This window comes from Charadrius vociferus, unplaced genomic scaffold, assembly GCF_000708025.1.
Source record: "Charadrius vociferus isolate BGI_N301 unplaced genomic scaffold, ASM70802v2 scaffold14, whole genome shotgun sequence".
In the NCBI taxonomy this organism is placed as follows: domain Eukaryota; kingdom Metazoa; phylum Chordata; class Aves; order Charadriiformes; family Charadriidae; genus Charadrius; species Charadrius vociferus.
The window spans coordinates 6,524,094-6,546,852 of NW_009648876.1; the positions used below are offsets into that span (position 1 = coordinate 6,524,094).

A 22,759-nucleotide genomic window follows, 5' to 3' on the forward strand; every position below is an offset into this window, starting at 1 on the left:
GGCAGATGATAAGGAACAGTTGCACAGCGAATCTTGTGATGGTGGAAATGTTAATAGCGTTCCAAAACAAATTTGGATGCACAGTGCATGTTTAAGTAATAGTTTTGATCACAGGATATTTTTAAGTGTTACTCGTTCGGGGCAAAGGATGGGAAAGCCTATATTGCTTATTTTTTTCCATTATTCTTTTTCTTTAAAAAGAACAGCGTTGGTCACAATGGGTTTTGACAAGCATAAGTAGATTCTATCTGAGTATATGAAATTATGTTTTTTCTGATATTTTAAAAGTGTAGCTTGACTGTCTTCTGAACTATGGAGCCATGCAGCTGGAGAAAGTAGTTCCTAAGGTACATTAGACCATGACTTTCTATACATCCTGCAAAATCTGCAGCATTTCCCTTTATACCCCAAAGAATCTGCATATTGTCATGAGACTTAGCACTGTACCTATTCCCACTGTTCAGGAATGAAGTTAGCTGTGAGCCAAACATTAAACCCTATGGGGAAAACGTTCTTCTCGCCAATTATATTCATTTTCCCTTGACAACATATGGCTTTTTAGTCTTACCCTTTTTTTATTATTATTGAACCATTCTAAATTAGGTAAAAAGTTGTTTTATATAAAAAAAAAATATTTCTTGCCTTTCATACTTCAAAATATTTATAAAATACCAGTTTGAATTTAACACACCAATACTCATCCTGATGAGGTTCGAACTTGGAAAAGGGAACAGTTTGGTAAAGCCCATATGACTGACATTCAAAGAACAGAATGGAAACCTGTTTGCAGTTCTAAATAGTTGTTCACTGTTGTCAAAGATGAATCTAGACACTTGCCATGTTTGAAAAAAATAGGAGGTCAAATTATACCACAATCTTGCCACCCTTTTTTGCCATTTTCAGTGTGTGAACAGAAAGCAGTAGGTCAGATGGCCCTCTATGTTTATTACTGCTAAACCAGTAAGCATTTGCCATTAGTAATGATCAGTCTGTGTTTGCACATGTATGCTTGCTTGGTTTAAACATACGCCCAGTAGCTACGTACTTTTCTAGAAAGGTTATTCAGCAAGGTTACGCAATTTGTGCAAAGTGATTTCTTGGCAAGATTCTATACACATTGATATAGCAATCCAGTAGATACTAGCAACCAGTTACTGCCCCTTGGTTAGGCTGCATGGAAGATTCATGTATATAAAATAGTGTATTAAAGTAAACTTACAAAAGCAAAGAGCAATCATTGCAAATGTAATTTTTTCTTCCTCTTTGGGATTCTAATTTTAAAAGCATTAAAGAAGACAGCTGCTCATGCTGTGATATGCGCTAAACAGCCTGAAGGATGGAAAAAAATATATTTGTAGCTCATAATAACTATTGACCTTTCTGATATACAATGTTCTCTATGTTAGCTATTCTGTTCTATCAACAGTGAAGATTGAACATGACTTTTTAATAGAAAACATGGGGTTTCAAGCTGCTTTCACAAAGGTGTTTATGTATTGTTATTTTGTATTGTAGTACAAAGACTAAGTCCTGATGCCCTTTGTCTGACATCATGTTTGTCATAAAAAAGCCCCACTGTTACTGACTGTTTTATATGAGGAATTGGCTCGTAACCATTTTATAGTCGTGATAAAAGCGTTGCTCCACTAGATCCAGAACACGGGTATTGGAAATAGAATCCCCCAATATCCCAGCAGCACAAAAGGTATTTTCTGAAGAAATAGATTCCTCAAGTGGCTATATTTACGGGAGTATTCCACTAAGATTTAAAACATTCACTTTTTGCATTCGTACTGTTTGTTCCTTGGCACACACAGGCTGCTGCATAATAGCTTTTGCTGGATGTCATGTGCTCTCAAAGACTATCTTTATGATACTCCGGTTTTTTCTCTTGAACTTTCCTACTGCTTAGTTGTTCAGTACAGAAACATCCACTAGCAGCAGCTTGACTCTGACACTTGCGTGTGTTTCCCTGGAGTGGGATCATCCAAACATCGACTGAGCAGCATGAGGTAACTCGGCTGCTTTTCTTTCCCTCAGGGAAAAGCTTCACCAAAAAGCACCTCCCATTTGGCATATGAAAATCTGGAAAGCAACCTCTTTATTGTGCTTTTTAAGCCCAAGCAGGCTGGCAATGTTAGGCAACATCAGAAGGGACTTTTTAATGTTTGTTGGGGGTGTTTTTATGCCATGTGCTGGGAAGGAACTTTAGTGGGCCATTATTGGCAGCTCTGAACCACAGTTATTTTCACAGCTATGCTCTGGAGTGTCAGTTAATGATTCACAAGTTACTAGGCAAGAGCGGAAAACTAGCAAGAGAGAAAAAAATACCCTCAGTTGATCCTTCTAGGGCATGAAAGAGGGGGAACAGCAGCGGCATTTAATGGCAATTTTGTGCTGAAACAAAATGCTCAAAATTGTTTATAAGTTGCTCAGTAAAGATAACGATCATTTAAGTTGTGGAAACCGGCCACATCTCAAAGGAGATTTCACATCTAGCATTGTGTAGCATTTGTATTCCTCACAGGCCCATAAAGCTCTCAGGGAATTCAGTGAAGTTCTTTATGCTCAAAAATAATCAGGGGCCTTTTTTTCCTTTGCTGTTTCCTCGTTTCCCAGTTTCTTTTCTCTGTACCCATTCCCTCACAGAGGATAGATGTGCTATTACTTATGATCCTGAACTCTCCTAGCATCAGGACCTTTCCTAGACATTGGATGTGTTCTGTTTCAAACTTTATTAGGATTGCTGCAATGCAAGTGAACAGTAAGGAAATGAGAACACTGTGTTAATTTTCTTTGGGACTGTCACCGAACCTTGAAAATTCATGAGTTTTGCTGACCTCACATGAAACCAAGCCGACAGGTCGGGTCAGATTATTTATTCCATTGCTTAAAATAAATTAACTTTAAATGTAAAAATGTGGAAGCAAGTTTGAGCTTCGTACACAGTATGGTTTATGTACCACTCACTCACTAGACCATAACAGCTCTTGGAGAGTTGTTCCGGTCTATTGAATGAATGTGGATACATTTGTGAGTGTTTAGATAATGGATTGAAGCCCAGTAGACTGTAACATTTCCAAAGGCTTTTTCAGAGTTAAAGTTTCCTACCATGATTAGGTCTGTTAATACCAAATCTTTATTATGTTGTTTTCAAACAGGCAAAAAAGCTCTATGTATTTCATAGACCACTGACCTACCAAAATTTGTTGTAAAATCTGTCGTTCAACGTTATGAGAGGAAGAAAAAACTTATTCATAGCTTCATCCTGCCAACAATTTATTTATAGCTCTTATCCTGGCACCTAACTCATTCTATATTTTACCAGATATATGAAGAATTCTGGGGGATAAAGTTTACATAGGAAGTAAGTCACATATGTTGGGAATTAATAGCCTGATAAGACATGTTTCTAGACTAGAAGAAGCAGCAATAGCAGGAGATGCAGAAGCAGAAGAAGAAGAAACGAAGCTTTGAGAGGCATTAAATAAAGTAATACTTTTTAGTCCAATAAAGATTAGTTCAGATTACTTTGGTTCCAAAAAGACAATAGAGCAATCAAAAATTTCCCTGTATAATAATAGGGAAAGCCTATCAATGAGTTTGTACTTTAGTTTATCCTACATAACTACAGCCAGTACGAGGGCCTAGTCTGTCTTAAAAAACAACAGAGTAAGCTTATTTTTTGTAACACCACAAGATAACTTTTCAAAGCATGGCTTGATTCTCTGCAGATCCAGTCTTTTGTGTGCCCAAAATATAGTATGCACATAGTATTGTTTCACCTGTAAAACCAACAAACTGAGCATTAACAATCACAGACAAATATAGTTTGCACATTAAAGTGGTGTTGTTTGTATATGTATGCTAGTTCTGTGAATCTATAACTTATTTTGCCAGTAATTGCATGAACAGTTTTGCTTATTCATTGGTAAAAGACCATTAAGCCACTTCCGAGAATTCTGGCTTACTTTTGCCTGTGGTTAATGTTACATCTAGTGTATTTTGGGGAATAACAAGCACATTTCAAAGGCTGGTGTAACCACATACACCAGACGGAATGTTGGCTTGTGTAGCCAAAGCCTGAAGCAACAGGCCACACAGGATGCTCGAAACGATAAAATGATAATCAGGAACTTGATCCAAGTCTTTTCAAAGTATTCCTACTTACTTAAATGGGACCAGGCTCTAGTGCCTTAAGTTTCCCAAAGATAGGGAACTAGTGCTACTTGAGACACACCTGGCATCCATCAGCTGCTCCAGAAAGACTTGGGTCTTCTGGAGGTCCTGTGTGAAAGAGCTGTTCCTGTAGACATCTCAGACACTGTGGGGCAGCTGAGGGCAAGAACGCTGTAGACCTATGTGTGAGTAACTGAATTAAGCCTTCAGTCACTTAGGATTCATCCCTGAAATGAAGGAACTGTTCTTGATGCATTTCTAGTAGTTTGTCTGATTACATTTTATATAGTTAAGCATTGGGGTTTTCGCTACTTCCTCTGGAGGAAATTTTCAACAAATCAAAAAGTCAGGATTAACTATGCAAATTAAAATATTAACTACACTGTTGTAGCCAAACAGTTCAAGCCAACAGATTCCTGTATAATATCCAAGTTCTCCCCATTCTTGTAAATCCACAGTGCATAGGGTGGATCAGACATTAAACATGTTTTCCCACTTTTCTGGCAGTGTGTCTAAATTCACTGCTACTTTACTGACTTGACTTTTGCCTGAATGTGCATACTTTTATCACATTAAATAGATGTGCTGTGTATGTCTGAGTTAGTGACTTGTTCTCCCAGTTTCAAACATCTGTGTTTAACATTGTGCACTGTCACATGTGGACCATAGCCTAGTAATTACAGATTTTGATTATAAAAATAATCATATTCTATATGTAAATATATATAATATATACATTTTAATATTATGACAAAATATGAAATAAGCATATATGCAAGGCTTCAATGTCAAATTAGTTGTAAAAAATTAAGGATTTTATATAACGACAACCTAACTGAAACAATCTGAGATGTCAGCCCATCACATCAATTGTTAGATCTGGAAATTTGGAGACATGAGAAAGAAAAAAAAAACCAACCCAAAAAAATTAAAAGAACCAGCTTTCAACAGAAGTCTGATAGGGTTTAAAGTTTTTATGCCTTTGAGTTTCTAATAGGCTTATAGGTCATGAAAAGTGAATTGTCTTCATCTCGGAGGTAGAATGACAAGAAAGAACAGTTTATTATCTTGTCTGAAAACATTACCTAGCAATAAATTCTTTAGAGGAAGTCATCCTTCTTTCCATTTCTTGTGGAAGAGCTGCCCTCAGCCTTCCCCTTTTCGGTGAAGCCTTGGCCAGAACCAAGCTTTATTCCCTCTGTGTAAAGTGAAGAAGGGAACTAAGTCACCAAAAGCCTGGGGTCTAATTCTTAACTTCTTCAGCTTTTCAGTAAACAGCAAAACAGATATTTTGAGAGTCTTACTAAGTTAAATACAAGTACCATGAATTTCAGATCCAAGTCTGGTTATTCAGGAATTCAAGTTCCTGTTTATGACTGGGACAGCTTACAGCAAAAATATTATTCCTACAGCACCTTTTAAAAATAGTATTGCCTTGGAAGAACGAACTAGATTCTTCTTTGCCTCCCACAAGGTTAACTAAATAGTTCAGATAGTCCTTGATTTTGCAAGATGCTGAGCACACCAGCGAGACCGAGAGAGCACCTGTAGAAATTGCTGGCTCTGTGCTCATCGCTTGATCTCCAGGCAGGTTGCCCATGTGCATGAATATGCCCAAGTGGTTCATCCGAATAGTCCAAGAATCTTCAGCACCTTCCTAGACCAAACTTTAGCCTCCAGTACTTGCCCATGTTCAGCCTGCAATCAGACTGAACCCACTTCACTTAAAACCATGCATTTGTGCAAGTGTTAAGTATAATTTCATAGTAACTTGCACTTGTTGGAAACAAATTGTCTTAACTTGAAGGTTTTGAATTGTATTTGCTGTGCTAGTAGCAAGAAAAATCTATCCTTTAGCTTATAAAATGATCAAATTTGATCTGTAAGCTACTGAGAGAGAATGACCTTGGCAACAGTGCTTTTTTGAGGGTCACTCCTCTGATTAAAAACACACTTTAAGAGGCAATAATATGAGAAAACACAGGACAGTTAACTACTCAAGGTTAAATTTTCCTAGAAAGTCTTTTAATGCCTAGTTACAGACAATAAAGTACACAGAAGAAATAGAAACATTTACAAAGATACATCTATTCCAACTGAAAATGATAGATTTATATTACCTAATTATTCATCTGAACATAATGATTCTCAGTTGCCTATGCAACAGGTTATAAGACTTAAAGAAAATGAGGAGAGAGTTTTGCAAGTGTAGAAGATAACATGAGAAGAGCGCTCCCTTTTTCTTGCTATTTTGTGTGTTCTCCTATTTCATTTCTCTTTTAAGAGCTGTATAGTTGGTGTTTGAGAATGTCTCTTAAAAGCTGCATAGACACCTGTTTTCAAGGAACAGAAATTAATGCCAGGTGGAAACTTCCTGAAATTCTACCAAATCCAGATTTTCCTGTGTGTTAAACCATAAGCTTTTTTCCCCCCAACCCCCACAAATTCCTTGTTGGTGTTTGGTTTTCCCTCTGTAGCTTCTGGTCCTCCTAAGAATGAGAAGCCTATTTTTTAGCTGTTTGGAATGCGAAAATGCATTTTTCTCCTCTCAATTATTTTTAATGCATGTGAGGAAAAAACCCCAGAAGTTGGTGAATATTTATTCAGGCTGCTTTGGCAGCATTTCATTATTTAAGACATAAATCAAATTCGGAACTTCCTTTTTTCCTGGGGGACAAATTGTTTATCTGAATTTGAATGTGCTTGTGAATCAGTCATAGGGATAGTACTTGTGCTATTGCTGTGTAATAGCAATTATTTGCATTGTTTAACATTGCTTTGCTCTATAGCATTAAGGTAGTCAGGCTGCACACAGATGCTGGAGTACATCTGCAGATCACTGCAGGATCAGATCTACGGACCTTAGTCCTCCAAACAGTTGCGTGCATGTTTATCTATCAGTACACATTCCACTAGCATCAGAAGAACTCTTCCAGCAGGTAAAGTTAAAAAGCACATGACTGGTTTGTGGGCTCTGAGCCTAAGATTATTCCCAAGGCAAAAGCCCATTGAAGGACCAGAGCTGCAAGACTTGATCACAAAGAAATGCTTAGAAGGAGATAACTAAATAATTTTGGGACCTGGCCACTAGTTCATACTATCTCCCCATTTGCCTCTGTGGCTCTTAGTTAATGTTTTGACATTTATGACACTTTTGTACAGGTATAGTGGGTTGCAGCATCACACCCTCTGAAATGGACAATGCATTCCTTGTGTCCAGAAATCTCATCCTGCATTAACAGCTTTGGGAATGGAAAGAGAAGAGGTTCATTTCTTTACTAGTAGCTGCCAAAGATATTTAAGGACACACAAAGGCGAATGTTTCGCAACAGAGTACACAGTTATCTGTTTTGCAAACAGAATTTAGACTTACTTTTTATACTTCTGAGCCTGACAGTGTATAGTGCTTTCATTCACACACAGTGAGCATTGTCTTTTACCATATTATTAGCATCCTAAACTCAGTTTCAGAGGTTTATAACCCAACAGTAGGTTTAGACTCAGTAAATTCAGCCCAAGAGCACTATTTTTCAGTGTAAAAGACATCTTTAGTTACCACAGTATCAAGCAAAGCGGACCTTGCTTATTTCAGGCTTTTTTAAAGGTCTTAGATTACAAATTTTAAAAAAAAAAAACTCTTGAAAAAATGAATTGCTACAGAGTTTCATTCTGATGTTCCTCAGATTGCTAGCTTCCTTTGACATAATTGGAAAAAAACTGAAAAGGCTGAGCGATAGGCATTTAAAGTCAGCTCCTGAGAAATCATAATGGACCATATTCCATATATTCCTGTGCAAATCTCACTGACATCAGTGGATGCGTTCTGTACACATCCTATTTTTAAAATCCTGCATGCATAATCACCGTTAGCATTGTTACAGTATCTGCCATGGATGGGTGCAAGTCTGAATGCAGATTTGTACTATCGGCCGTAATGGTTGTCTCCTGAGAGAAATTCAGAAAGCTGATCATAAGCTATTCTGGACTTCTAGGTAACTAATCCCATCTCACACATACACTCTCAGGTGCCTTTGTTAAATACAATCAAACACTTCAGCATACACATTTGTATGACAGACACTGTTACAGTCTGTTGGATAAATTATATGCATTTTATAACATTCACTTACAGAGATGTATAGGTTTGTACATAATATAGTAACAGCAAAATAATGTTCAACTTATGATATAAGGTGACATCAGCCCAGAAAATGTCAATGCCACATACATTGTACTAGATGTTAGATGTTTTCCTTTCTTTCATAAAACTGTGTATGAAAGAGAAATTTTAATTTCAGTTGCTTGGGAATGGCACATATGTATTACCGCCTGATCATTTTTCGAGCGTGAGATATTGTGTGTTTAATTAACATTACTTCTGTGTGTTTAGGTAATTACCATTAGAACACATGAGGACATATTGTACTTATTGCCTGTGCTAGAGCATAATGTGCTGGACTACAACAACTACACTTGTTAGGCTGATTTTAGCATTTCTTCACACAGCAGGAAGCACCCATGCTGTGGTTTCTTAATGTACTCTTTAACTACTGCACTGTAGAGTACTGTACAATAAAAATAATAATTAATTATGATCCTCATCTTAGCAGTACTGCTGCTATCCCAGTGATCCTGGTTGCTGTTTCAGGGTTCTACTAGACTGTGAAACTATTCACTAGCCACTATCTTTCTTTTCAGAGTTTTATTTCTCAGACGATATTACCGAACAGAGATGAATTTTTTGAGGACAGGTTTGTTGCATGGATTGTGATGGCTTCGCATTTGTTCAGGTCTCCAAGGACCAGCACCAATAAATGTGAGAGAGACAACAGCAGAATGGCATACTTTCCCATTTCCACCAGGATGAAAAAAAATACTCTAAATTAAGTCTAACCTTAAATGTATAATCTGTCCTTGGGAGCAAAAAAAAAAAAAAAAAAAGGATATAGCATCTTCAAGCTCTTGGCATCCCTTACGAGAAAAAATTGGTTCTAAGGGTCTCTGATCTTGTGTTTTAGTAAAATAGAACTGCACGGCTGACTGACAGTTCTGATCTAAAGCATTTACGTTTAAGTTTTGATCTCTCTGCTTTTGATTAAAACTAATGAGCTCATTTAATTCAAAATGGGAATCTCTGATAAGAGAAATAAGGTTGATGTGATTGGATTAGAGGGGCAAATTAAACTCTTAGAGCAGAAGTTTGTGCTTATATAGTGTATTAAAAAGCTGTTGGCGTATTATGGCGTGTTAGATGATGAGAAAAATTTCATAGTAATTCATATTTAATCAGAAGAAATGAAAGTACTAAATATAACATGGCTCTGCTTTTCCCTCGAGTGATAAAGAGCTGTACATTTAAAATGACATCGAATTCATGCTCTCTAACACAAAAAAATCTTAAGCGAGAAACTAAAGAAAGGGGCACTGTTGTCAGTTATTTCATCACAATAGAGTTGAAATGTCACAAATACAAGACAATTCAATATAATCCGTAGCTCACAAACAAGTTTTTGTGTTTCTGTTGACTATATAACAAATGCTTTTGAAATACGTGAATACTTTCTACTAGTAGTTTGGTCAGTTCTCCAAAACAACAGCAGAATAATTTCAAAGTAACTTTTATATTCAGTGTTAATTTCTCATTGAAACTGAAAGTTAGTTAATCTCCAATAATGCTCGCTTATTGTAAGCTGCTCCAGAATTTTCACATGAACAGTATTTTGGGGAGAGGTTGGTTATCAGGGCTAAAAATAGCAATAATAAAGATTGTGTAAAGAATATCTCGGTGCTGACTAGGTTTCTACCCACGATTTTATCACAGTTCACACTAGGAGTATTCATTTACTATTTTAAGTGGTTGAAGTTGAGGGAGTGAGAGGCACAGGTGAGAGCTATTATTTCAAACAGGAAATATCTCTTCAATTGGACTACAAAGACATTTCATTAGTGACAAATTAGTCACCAATAATTAACAACTGTGATCATGATAACAACAACAACAACAATAATAATAATGTGTCATTTAGTTGAGCATTTTTGCCTTCAGGCTGTTCAGTGCTTTATTGATAATAATTGACCCTCAGTAATGGGGAAACCAAGGCACTCAAAACCAGCAGTGACTCACCCTAGGTATCACTGCAAGAGAGGAGTGGAGGCTAGGGAATAAAAGCCTGCGGAATTAGCAGCCTATTTCAGCAGGCAGAATTGCTACCTCAGAGAGACTTTGCCTTTCACAAAATACTGAAGAACTCCCCAGTTTTTAAACCAGCATGTATTTTAAAACCCTAACAAAATAACTCCCATCATAACAAAATTGTGCAAGAAAGAGTTAATGAGGCAAATCTCTGTTAAAAATTCTATGGGAAAAATAACTTGAAAATGAGACTTACTGAGTATACATATATTTTTCAAATTTTTTTTTTTTGCTAAGTAAACATTTTCTAAACGAGGTAAATTGATTACAACACTCTTAGCATCCATCAGTCATTTATTTTTAGTGAGTTCAAGGATTGCACCTGAAAAATAGCTTAGAGGGGATGTATAAAATCTAAATTATGTGTATATGTATTTTTTCTATTCCCTAGTGGAATCTACAAGCCCCAGTTTACTAACCACTGACAACACTCTAGAGCGCTCTTTTTTCATCCGAATGAAATCTACACTGACCAAGCGAGGAGTGCACATCAAATCGTCAGGATACAAGGTAAGGGTTGCACTGTAGCATGAAATAGTGACATCTTTAAATTATGTTCATTCATGTTCCAGGGACACATTAATAGACAGAGAAAGGAGCTATTTCATTTGCATATGTCTCATTCCTTTTGTTAAAGAATCATTAATAGAATATTTCCAGCCTGAGGTTTGGCTTTGGTACTACACCTTCATTAAATTGACCCTTATTACAATAAACATTGATGATAACAGCACGATAGCTTTCAAAAGAGCAACACTTCCAGAGTAAAGGTATATTCTACCAATGAAGGTGTGTCAGAGTAACATGACTTTTTCCATAGTGGAAAATTACTGCTCATTTTGTTAGACTTTGTGTTATGTCTTTCCCAGAGAGGCAGGATTTCTTCATGCAGACAGTATGTTAGAGCTATTTAATTTTGCTGCTGTTCTGGCTGAAGGAAACAACAAGCCACAATGAGTACTTTTCCACCATTTTTCTTTCATTGTCTGTCTGAGGGGCATCTGCTGCTAGGGATCATATTTGCTGGATTTCAGACTCTTTTAAGATATGAAAGTCTCTTGTTCCTTATCAGCTGTAATCTCATTTTTCTTCAGTCATATATCGCTCATAGTGCCTGTAGCTATCAGTGGCTTTGCAGTATACTAAAACTAGAAGGAATAGCACATTTTTAACATTGTCAACTTGTGGAATGAAATATGTCATCCATTAAGTATTATACAAGATAAAAGAGTGGTGCGAGAAAGTAAGTCTGAGAATGCATGTGTATTTAAAGAAGTTGCTTGTCAATGTTCATTGGAAAACTTTCACAAGCAATTTTTTTCAGTTTTCAGGAGAAGATTTAGAGGAGCTTTGAATTAAAATTCCACAACTCACTTTTACCCAAAAATTGTCTCTCTGTGAATATAGCATCGAGGTAGTCTGCCTGAGTGGTAAAAATCTGGTAGAAATGTCTTCTTTATAGCAAATGACGGAGTCCTTCTGTTGGATGACTTCTCGGTCCAGATGATTAAAGTAGTTGCTAATGGAAGTTTAGGTCCAAATCAGGGATTTCTTAAGGCACCACAGGTTTTGATCTTTGTACTGCTTAATTGTCAACACCTGAAAGAATGCACTCAGTCGTTGTTTGTGCTGACCGCTTTACAGGTCTCAGAAGGTATCAAGACAGAGAAGTGTACTGGCAGTCTCAGGAGGAGGAAGGCGAATGAATGAATGAATGATCAGGTCATTGAAATTATAGTAATTTTTATGATTAGACATGGTCCAACCAGGCTAGGTCAAAGTTAGATTGGCAGAGAACTTGCTTTGCTGGATATTTTTCCTGCAATAATAATGGGAAAAAATAGAGAATTCATCTGTGGATTTTGTAGTCTGACATTTTTTTGCCAGATGTAGGTGAGAACAAAAGGTAGACATGTGAGTGACTTTGTCATTCTCTCTTCTTGGACTCCTGACAATCTAATGTTTGTCCAGCACCAGAATAGGACATATCTAGAATGGGCGGGCTTCAGAAGGTGGGGTTTTTACTCATTACAATACAGCTTTTGACGTTCACAGCGGACCCTTTACTCAAAAGAAAGACGCTGTAATGTCTATCATAAAAATACAATTTAATTTCTCTTTTAGACCTGCTGATGCCTCAGAGAAACACTGAAAACCGTAACTGAGATGTCACAGGTAGAGCAGAATGAATTTTGAAAGATCAGATATAATTTTTTTAGCCTGCTTTTCCTAGATACTAAGAATGAGTAAAAAGTATGGTAGTAGACAAAGCTGTCTGTAAATAAAACATTTGGTTTTTTCCAAATTTTTCCAAGAGGCATCAGCAAGTCAGCATGAGTAAAAATGCATAAACAGTGTGCAAGTCCTAGGCAGGTATAAATAGAGAGGTATAGTTCTGCTGCTTTTTGATGTTTTCAGGGATTTTGTAACTGACAGCATTTGGCTGAATTCAGCTGTGTCCAGCCATATTAATTATACTTTGACAGTTTTTTAAAAGCATGGTTATTGGCACTCTATAGAATAGATAATTATCCACAGCCTCAGCAAGCCCCAGAAAAATTGTGTATTCATTTTAGAAGAGTTGGATCACGTGAATGTCTTTTTGACCGAGTGTTAAGAACTGCTTTGCTTAAACATCACATTCTCAGCATAATAAACCTCAACTGCTATAGTGAATGTTGCTCACACTTTCAGGAATGTTACCAATTTATTCATTGATTTCTAGAGGTCCAATATTAGAACAAACTTAAAGCTTCTAGAATTTGTTCAGGTATGTATTTTATTAAAATTAAGAAAGATCCACGAGCCTTATGGATGTACAGCTATACGGAAGTATCAAAGGGAAGAATAGTTACGTCATAATGACAAAACTCATGGGAATAGCTGGCCAAGTTCTGCGTCAGAGGTCCCTAGAAGACCTCCAACACTTAATCAGGAAACACTGCGCCAGCTGGGGTCATGTGCAGAAGAGTTCCTGCGGGAAATCCTGGTGGAGAAGGCTGACTCAGGAGCAGCTATCTCACACCTTCAGAATACCAGAGAGCACTGATTTTTCCCTCTGCAAAAAGCAAGAGCTCCTGGCTAACAGCTTCCCTTGAGCTCTTGTGTCATTGTGGGTGGGTAACCCTCCTGAATCAGCATACTAACATTCATCAGGAGCAGTCTGCTGCAAAGTCCGTGTCTTATGTGAGTCAGGTTTTAGCTCTGTCAAAGGTATTCAGCTCCCTGTGGATTCAATCCTCCAGCAGTGACAAAATTTTTCATCTTTGTGAAGTGGTTGTGCCTCATTCCAAACTCTTACTGAGCTCAGAACCACATCTCCATTTTTCCTCTGCTTTGAGGACTGCTGATGAATGTTTTCTTTAGATAGCAAATGATTGAGGTGGTCCACAAGATGCTTAGCCAATTTTCAGAATGAATGAACCCTGCCTCAGGAAAATCACATAAAATTGAAAACAGTCAGAGAATGAGATTGATTAATCATTTGGGTTGATCTAGTCAGGACTAATTTTCTATCAAAGGAGATGTTGGAACAAAAATCACACTGATAAACGTAGACATATGTATACCGCAAAGAGACCCTGTTCCAGACTGTTCTGACGTGAGATGAACCCTGTTTATAGTCCCTTCCTGGACTGATTTAGTTAGTCCTGAATTATATGTAAAGATGGAGGTAATTGCTTTTTTTTCCATGAATTATATTACCTTAAAAGTCTGAAATGGGAAAGTGGTTACATGATTATTCCTCCCTTCTCCTTTTCTTTCCTTGTTCCCCAGCACCTTCATTGAATTGGATTTCCCCATTCTTAATATTCTTAGGCTCAAAGCTTACAGAAAAAGAGTTTACAGAGTGCTAGAAAGCCATTCAGTTTTCAATGAGTAAATCTACAATCTTAAAAAAAAAAAGTCACATAAAATGTAGTCAGCTGCTGAAACACATTGAAAACAAATAAAAAGAAAAAAAAAGATAATTCCATTCACTGCAAAACTCAGAATGAATTACCATTACAGTTGCTGTCAAAGATACACGATGCAGATACTTAGTGCTTTTCTCTGCCGAAAATGTACCACACCTTCCTTTTTTCATTTTTTTTCATCAATAAAAGATAGTTTTGTATTTAATTTGGATTTTTGTTCTCTCCATTTTATCTCCTTTTTCATTTGTTTTCCTCCATTTGAGGGTCACAATTGTGTCCACCTAACAGTTATCCTACCTTCAGTGTTTCTACTGTCCGACTTGCTCAGGCATATGTCAAAGCTAATTTTAATTGAAAACTACTCTGTTCAAGTCCAGTGATACCTTTCCTACTCCCCTGTATTATCCTGTTACTGTTTTGTCATGTTTACTTTCATGTCAGATTGTGCTGGGATTTTTTTGTTCAAACCTTTAGGGCCTGATACTGGTCTCTTGACCAGTAATTAATGCATTACTAATGGGACGAAGAAGTAGTCAAAGCATTGAACACCATCAGAGCCAGTAGTTGCCAGTAGTTTCCTGTTCATCAGCTCATCAGGTGTTTTTGTATATATCTGTTCATATTCCTCTACTGTTTTATGGAGTAGCCCTCTCATGATAAGCTATTACAGAGGTTGATGAGCAAATATGAGGAGATTCCGTTGTACTTTTACTGTAACTGTGGCAATCTCTCTATTTGGTATAACTAACATCTGTTGCCTCTCTGTGTCCCAAGAAGCTGGCAATCAACTTTCTTGGTGATCCATCAGCAGAGTTAAGGGCATCTTAAAAATCCTTCAAGCTGTACCTTCCTACTTGGAGTGGTACTTTCGATCTGCTGTGCTACCTGGATGCCTGCTTTGGCCCATTCAGTGTCAACAAGAAACAATCTCCATGTCATTAAAACATCGAAGTCATTGAGGTTACATGGCAATGAGTCTACTGCAAACTCTCCAGTAACTGGAAGTAAATATAGCAGCTGTCATGCTCAGAGCAAAACCTTATTTGCAACCTTAGACTTTTGAGCCTGTATTATTGAGAAAAGAAATATTTCCTAGGTTATTCAGATATTTCTGCCTCGAAGTGAGGCCTTGGTGTCTTTGAAAAGTGCCTTGGTATTATGGAAAAGCGTATACATAGTCTTTGGAGATGAATGAAATGGACTTTGTTTCAGCTGTTTGTATATGACTTTCAGGAGTTCTGAAGTCCTTTAATATGGGACAGAAGTGTTAGCACTGGATACAAGTGTAAGCCCTGCATTGCTGCTTTACAGAATCACAGCTCTTATCAATGCCAAGAGCGGGTATTTACACCTGTTTTTCTCTCTGGTGTTCTTCAAACGCAAGAGAATTGTGGAAAGTAAGCAAGCTTAAAAAACTGACCAAATTGCAATGAAGGGAGCAAAGTTATCATTACTTATTAAGTCACAGAGGACTGTTAAACCTAACAGCATAATCTGAAGTACCAGTGGAGATACTGCATTAAAAAAAAGTAATGTGGTATATAAAAAATTTGGTTTAGCAAGTTCAGTTTAGACATTTTGATGTTTTGTTGCATGTCTAATGTCTGCATTTCAGTAATGGAGGATTCAAATTTGCTTAGCTATGCCTCATACATCAGTTGCTATATATCAAAATATTTTAAATAATATTTAAAACTCCATAAAAGTATGTTCACAAATTAGTCCTTGTAGTCTACATGAACTCATATTTTTGTTTTGCGCAATGGTATCTTTCCACAAACTTGCTTAAAATTAAACATTTTCTGTGACTGTGGTCTCAGATTTTGCACTTAAAATCATACAGATTTTGAAGATGGAAATCTAAATTTCTTGTTGAAATTTTATGTCCATCACAGTTCTATTATCAGCCTTTTTCGCACTATTTCTGCTTTTATACACAATTTAAAATTAATATTTTTTATTTTTTTAGAAGAACTTGAAGAGTTGGGCAAGATTTGAAAATCTCAGTTGTGCACTTGAAGTAAGTGCAGTTTTTGGCAGAATTTAGATTCCTTATTCCAAGAGGACAAGAGAGAGAAAAAATCTGTTAGAAAAACAAAATTATGCCATTGTACTTGCTTCATAATGCCATTCTCTTGATTCAATCCAAAATGGAAATAATTGTTTCCCACATAAGTGAAAGATTCACCTGGAATTCAGAAACAAGACATCCCTATTCCAAAATCACTTTAAGGACCCAATATATCATGGGATGGTTAAGAACATGGCAGATAACCACCTTCTATTTCAGGGGATTAGAAGGAGGAAGAAAGAGAAGGCAGCTGGTTTTTGCATAATAGTCTAATGATTAGTACGTTTCTCGTATGTGGGCTATGTTAGAGTCAGATTTAATTCCCTCCTCAGCCTGAGGGAATTCACATATCCCACTTTCCATCTTGGCCTAAATTCTTTTCTCCTCCTCTAATATTTTCCCCCCTTGAAATCTTTTCTGTCAAGCATTTTACTCTGTCCCAGAAAGGTATCCTGACCTTTCTCTGTAGGAAGAAAGAAAACTGCAGAATTTAGTATTTCATCACATGGCTACTGCCACACCTCCTTAATTGAGTGAAGAAGGAATAAGAAACCAACATCAGGAAACATTATGTGAAGAGTTTTCTAAATGTCAGCACATGCATTCCCCAGACTTTTCAGCACTGGGAAGACTTAAAGGTAATTTGTCAGAGAGAAAGAACTGATCGAGAATTCACCCATGTAAATCGATGACCTTTTAGTCAAAAGGAAGTCTCTTAGCTAGTAAAGATGCAGCATTACTTATAAAAGAACAAAATACTAATGGGCCAATCTGAGTCTTATGAAGTATCTACTTGTAGATATAAAGATACGGTTCAAGAAAAGATGGTCTGCAACAGGATTAAGAAGACCAGAGTTCATTTTATGCCTTGCTATAGAGCTGTGAGATTCTATTAGGAGAGCTGTCTGGAAAAACTTGGTTCACACTCAACATCTAAATACATTAAACAATTTTTTAAGTGTCCAGCAGCTACTAAATCCACCTTCTTGAAAAACATTTTCAGGGCTGAGCATCTTTTAAACAGGATTTATAGCACTGTTCTACCATCTGGAGACATGAATGTATGTTAGGCATTCATGATTGCAGTAGCACTAATGAAACTAACCGGTTAGTATTATATAAAAGGCCTTTTTAATAGCAGTCTTCTTGTAAAGAAAGATTCAAGCTTTGATCATTCCTCATGATGACTGCAGCTATAGTATTCCTGACACCTGTATCAGAATGTGTTTCTCCTCAAATATTGTCTTAAATGTTCATACAGCTTTAGAGTTGTGGTTTTGTTGCAGTGGATTCCAAACTGTGTAAATGGGAAATCAGAAACTGGATTCTGGAAGGGAAGAAAACATAAAATTGAGCACACACAGATTGCTTTCTGGGAGATGTTCATTTTTAATAAATTCTGTTATCAAAGAATAAGTGATATAAAAAGATAATATTATCACCAAATTAGCAGCAAATTGCCTTTGATTCTGATCTTTAAGCAGCATAATTCTGGAGCTACCTTTATTAAGAGTCAGTGGATATAACAGGGAAAGAAAACTATGAGATCAAGAGTTACTCTGATATGTAATAAAATATTCAAAATAGACAGATATCAGCTCCAAGCCCAATCTGGTATTCTTTCAAGAACCAAGAGTTGTTGAGGCATAGAGATACAAAATGTTGGTTGCACTTTCATAAGTAGCACTAATTATCTAGATGTGTGAGCTAATAATGCAGTGTAAGACTCATTGCAGTGTTAATAAACAGAGATCAATGAGTGGGATGAGAACAATGAGATCCCACCAGAGTGGGAACCAGAAAATACCTCCTATTACACACTGGGAGAAAGGTATCATGCTCCCAGGTGGGAATGCCTACTGAAAAAGAGAGGTCTTCAGTCCACTGTTTTCTGAAGTTATCCACCAATGTTGCCTGCCACTGCTTATCTATCATTAATGATTGGGAATATGCCTTATTTAGGAGCAAAGAAAACCACACAGTGAAGAATCAGCAGCCAGAATTTGCTCTAGGACAGACAGATGCTGCTGCCAACATCTTTGCTCCACTTGGCTGTATTGTAACTGCTTCCAGCAGATATTTTGGCCCACCTCCTTTTTGTAATGTAAACATTGTATTAGATGTGCATATGCAGACACAAATAGCTTTTTTCATTATCTCTACCACTTCCAACAGCTCAAAGTTTTTGGCCAAAGTATGCTTAGAAGACAGTAAGCTCATAAATTGAACAAATGTAGTAGTCATCTACATTAGCTTAATATTGGTTACATCTTCCTGCTCTTCAGCAGATACTTACAAAAGCAGTATCATCTTTCCACTGGTAAAACTTTATTGACTGTGAAATTCAAAACTAAGGTGAAACTGAGTGGAAGGTTTTAAACTTGCATTGCAGTGAATTTTGCATTTAAGAAAATTTGTTTCTCATTGCATATTGTCTTGATCTGGTAACACGAAATCAATAGCTGCTGAATGGAAAATATGTCTTGAATTGATAGTCATAAGGGTTTAATCCTGACATCTTACGCAAACGTGTATTTAGCTTTTGTAGAACTGTGATGGGTTAACTAGAGGGAGAAGACCACATTTTTGCAAGAGAGTATTTTTCACTGTTGCCTCTGCAAATAAGTACTTCCTTGAAGAACTGCATGAAAATTCTAAACAAAAATATCTTCTAGTAATAAAGTTGTTCCACAAACGCGGAACCTACACTCAGACATTGCTTTTATTACACTGTGGTCTGTCACAGGCTGTATTAATGGGCAAGCAGAAGTTCCTTTTGAATGTATCATTCATGCATAAGTAACAGACACCAGGAAAAAGCGTAGTTGTTGCACTCAAGGAGGTAAAGCTGTGGGTTATCGCCTGTCTCCCATTCAGTCCACAAAGCAAAGGCCACCATGCATGTTCTCTTGAATATCTAAGGCATTACAGCACATTTTACATACCAGCTACACAAGTTGGGTCTCATTAGTAAATTTTTAGTCACGTGTTCTTTGAAATTTAAAAAGCAGTAGAGAAAATATCTTTTACAAACAGCTGGAAATATTTAAAATGTTATTTAAATATTGTTATTATGAATTACTTCCCTGTAATTTTTCCTTTATCATTAATTCTTGTATTCAACGCATGCTGAAATGTTAGCTGCCCACAATTCATAAGGATCAGGTTGTTTCTTTGTCCTGTTAAACTGAATCATTTTAAAAGTTCCTTTTCTTCCTGCTCCCTGCTCTTCATATATTCTTAGCGATATAATAACTGCATTAATTTATTTGCATTGTGCAACAATGAGATAAGCAATGAATTATGATTTCACCTCATCATGAACTCGGAAAAGCATCTTTACTTCTCGTTTATTTTTAACCCATAATTTGCACGTTTTTTAAACTTTCTTTTACTTTTTTGTTTTTTAAACTTTGACTTTTTGTGCAGGTTCTTACCTTTACAAAGCATTATGTTTTATTGGCTTTTTCCTGTTTCTTATAATGTTATTTATATTAATGAATGTACTTTTGCAACACTTCTGTGAGGGTGGAAAGTGCTGACATACCAAGAGATCAAGTAGCTTGCCAAAGATAACAATGGCTGTTTGTATCAGAGCCAACTGTGATTACGTGCTGTACTTCATCCTCAAGCCTTTCTTCTTAGTGCATGAATATTGTCAAATCATCTCTGCGTTCCAGCACATCACACTTCATTTTCTCAGGCTGGTACTTCCTTTGTTTTGATGGTTGCCCTGAATGGGCAAAAGGAGATGCCAAATGAAAAAGTTCTCAGATCAGATAGTGTGAAGTTTAGCAGAACCTTCACAGAAAATCCAGAAAAAGATGAACTCCTGCCCTCAACTGGTTTACCACTGTCTGTAGAAGAGCTAGTTCAAAATCCTTTTCCTCAGAAACAAAAAGCAATGCACCAGCAGAAAAAAAACCCACATTTTCCTGCCCCTTAGATTTAGCCCAGGGGAGCTGCCTGAGGCTGCTGTTCCTGCCACCTACTTGTGGGAGAGGAGCAGGGCTGGTGGCATCCGCTCCCTGGGCTGGCAGCTGGCTTGGCTCCTTGCAAACTTTGCCGTTCTCATTTCAAAACAAACAAACTTAATAAAAAGACTTTTTTTTCCAATTTGATTAATATTTTTGCATATCCACTATAGATTTCTCCAACCTAAATACCTCCAAGCTTAATCAACTAGTGAACATGTAAAAATTGCAGGGAATCATTATGCACTGTAGCTCTTTATCTTTGGACCAAAGTGAAAGTATTAGCATATCAAAATGCTCCATTCGCTTACTCAGATAGTACCACTTTGCAGCTGCTCTTCACTAACTTTCTACATGAGTAGGTGGTTGCATAAGGTTCAAGGCCCATCATTTACTCAAAAGACAAATTTTTTAGTATAAGTTGCTGTTATATGAAGCAAGGTTCCTCTGTACCTGTTCATTTGACAGAATGGGAGAACAAAGGCACAGAGCATTTCAGTGATGTGTCCATCACCAGTAGTGCCACACGTGAAGCCAGTAGTCAAACAAGGACCATCACACGAGGCTTTCGTTCCCTGTAGCTGTTGACTTAACTTGGTGCGATGACTACTGTACAGTGACCTGTACAGTTGATTTGCTGTTTTTACCTTCTAGAACAGAAAATTTATCATGAGTATTTCAGGCTGTGTTTCCCAGAGAGGGTTCCTATAGTATAAATGTCCTTTTTCTCTATTGTCCAGAGTGCATATACACCACTCTATAACCAAATAAGCCATTATGCTTCTGTTTCTACTGTTTAAGCATGCCCTTGATTTGTCTGTTTAATGCACTGATACTAGCGGAAGAATGGTGTTTAGTTGAGCCTGTCTGCTCTACCTTATGGAGAAGGCAGAATATAGATGTTTGGTCGGAAGAGTTTCAGTTTCTCCTTTTTACAGCATCATTAGGAAACCGTCGTTCTAATAATAATAATTCCCATTTGACATCATGGAGGTAAAAAGAAATCACTGCTGACATCAAAAATGAGGTGATATTTCAGCAGTATTATTTCACTGAAGATAAAATGGAAGTCTTTATTACTCCCAATGCTTTTAAAGAAAGCTGAGCAAGGCTTATACTGACCCTGGAGCTTATATACCTTAATGCATCTATAACCAGTATGAAATAAGAAATGTTAATTGTTACTGCTATATTTTTTGGCTGTCCCTCCTTAGAACCAAGAATTTTGTGCCTGCTTAAAGGAAAATAATCAGTATCTGAGAATAAGCTTGGGAGAGCAGAATTATCTTTATTTTCTCCATTATTTAAAATTCATGCAAAAGACCCCAAACAAATGAAAACGCTAAGTGTATTACAAGAACTGGTAATTTTCTTACAAACTTCATATTGGAGCCTTTACTGGGAATCCATACAGATTGCATAAAGAGTTCTTGAGCTCTGAAGAGGTTTCACTGAAGAGGGTTACAGGTTTTATTTCACTTTTTATGGATAGGTATTTTATTCTCTCTGAACTTCTTGTGCACATTGCTGTGTGAATTGCTTGCCATTAAAAGGACATAGCCAAGGTCTGTTTCATCAGTTTTAAAAAATATTTTTTCAACTTTTGTTTGTGATAGCACATTAGAAGCTCCCATTCCCACCCCCATTTCCCTTTTCTTTGTGCAGACATATTCAGTTATAATTCTAGTCTTTGTATAATTTTCTGTCCTAAACCAAACAATACAGCACATCAGTGACTCTATGCAAATGTACTTGGAAAAGAGTGTATCTGCCTAAGTTTTTTGGCAATATTTTCTAAATTTGAAATCTATTCTTGGTCTACTGCTGGTCTTTTTTTTTTTTTTTTAATTTAGAGGATGTATGAAGAGTAATATACACTGCAAATAATTAGAGCAACAGGATTCTAGTTCAGTGCCTTTAAAATTGACAGTATTGTTCTAATTAAAAGAGCGTTCAAGAAATATGGAAATATGGCTTCACTTTACAGAATTGGTCACATTCTTGCAAGTGGTGTCTTCTCTGTATAACAAGAGCCTGATCAAAATATTTAATAGTCTTTTCACAATCAAACTTAAGAAACTTTTTCAATTAAATATGTGGTGGGATCATCACTTTCTTTTTTGCGGGCAAATATGTTTATAACAGAGCAGTCACAACTCATCTGCTCTTGAGTTACTGCTTCTCAGTTATTATCAGAAATAAGATCTGAATTCTTACAGGCGTGCAAATATTTAATAGTTAAAAGCCTTTTAAAAAGCAAAATTAATTGTTACCAGTTACAGTGCAATGTTTAAATCTGAAATGAACTCTGCTCTTTCAATGTAAGTGGGTCTCATTTACAAACAATAGTTTGGGCATTTTCCCCAAGAATTTGTGCAGGCGTGAACTGAATGCTTAATTTTATTTCATGTGAACTCAATGAGCC

The 22,759-nt window shown here is 36.7% G+C and overlaps 1 protein-coding gene across 1 annotated transcript in view; it reads left to right on the plus strand.

The window, feature by feature from the left end:
- NPAS3 (neuronal PAS domain protein 3) overlaps nt 1–22,759 on the plus strand; it is a 675,200-nt gene that overhangs the window by 604,918 nt on the left and 47,523 nt on the right. Inside the window, exon 8 of the mRNA XM_009887006.1 lies at nt 10,764–10,882. Coding sequence (XP_009885308.1) covers nt 10,764–10,882 — 119 coding nt within the window. The remainder of the gene's footprint in view (nt 1–10,763; nt 10,883–22,759) is intronic.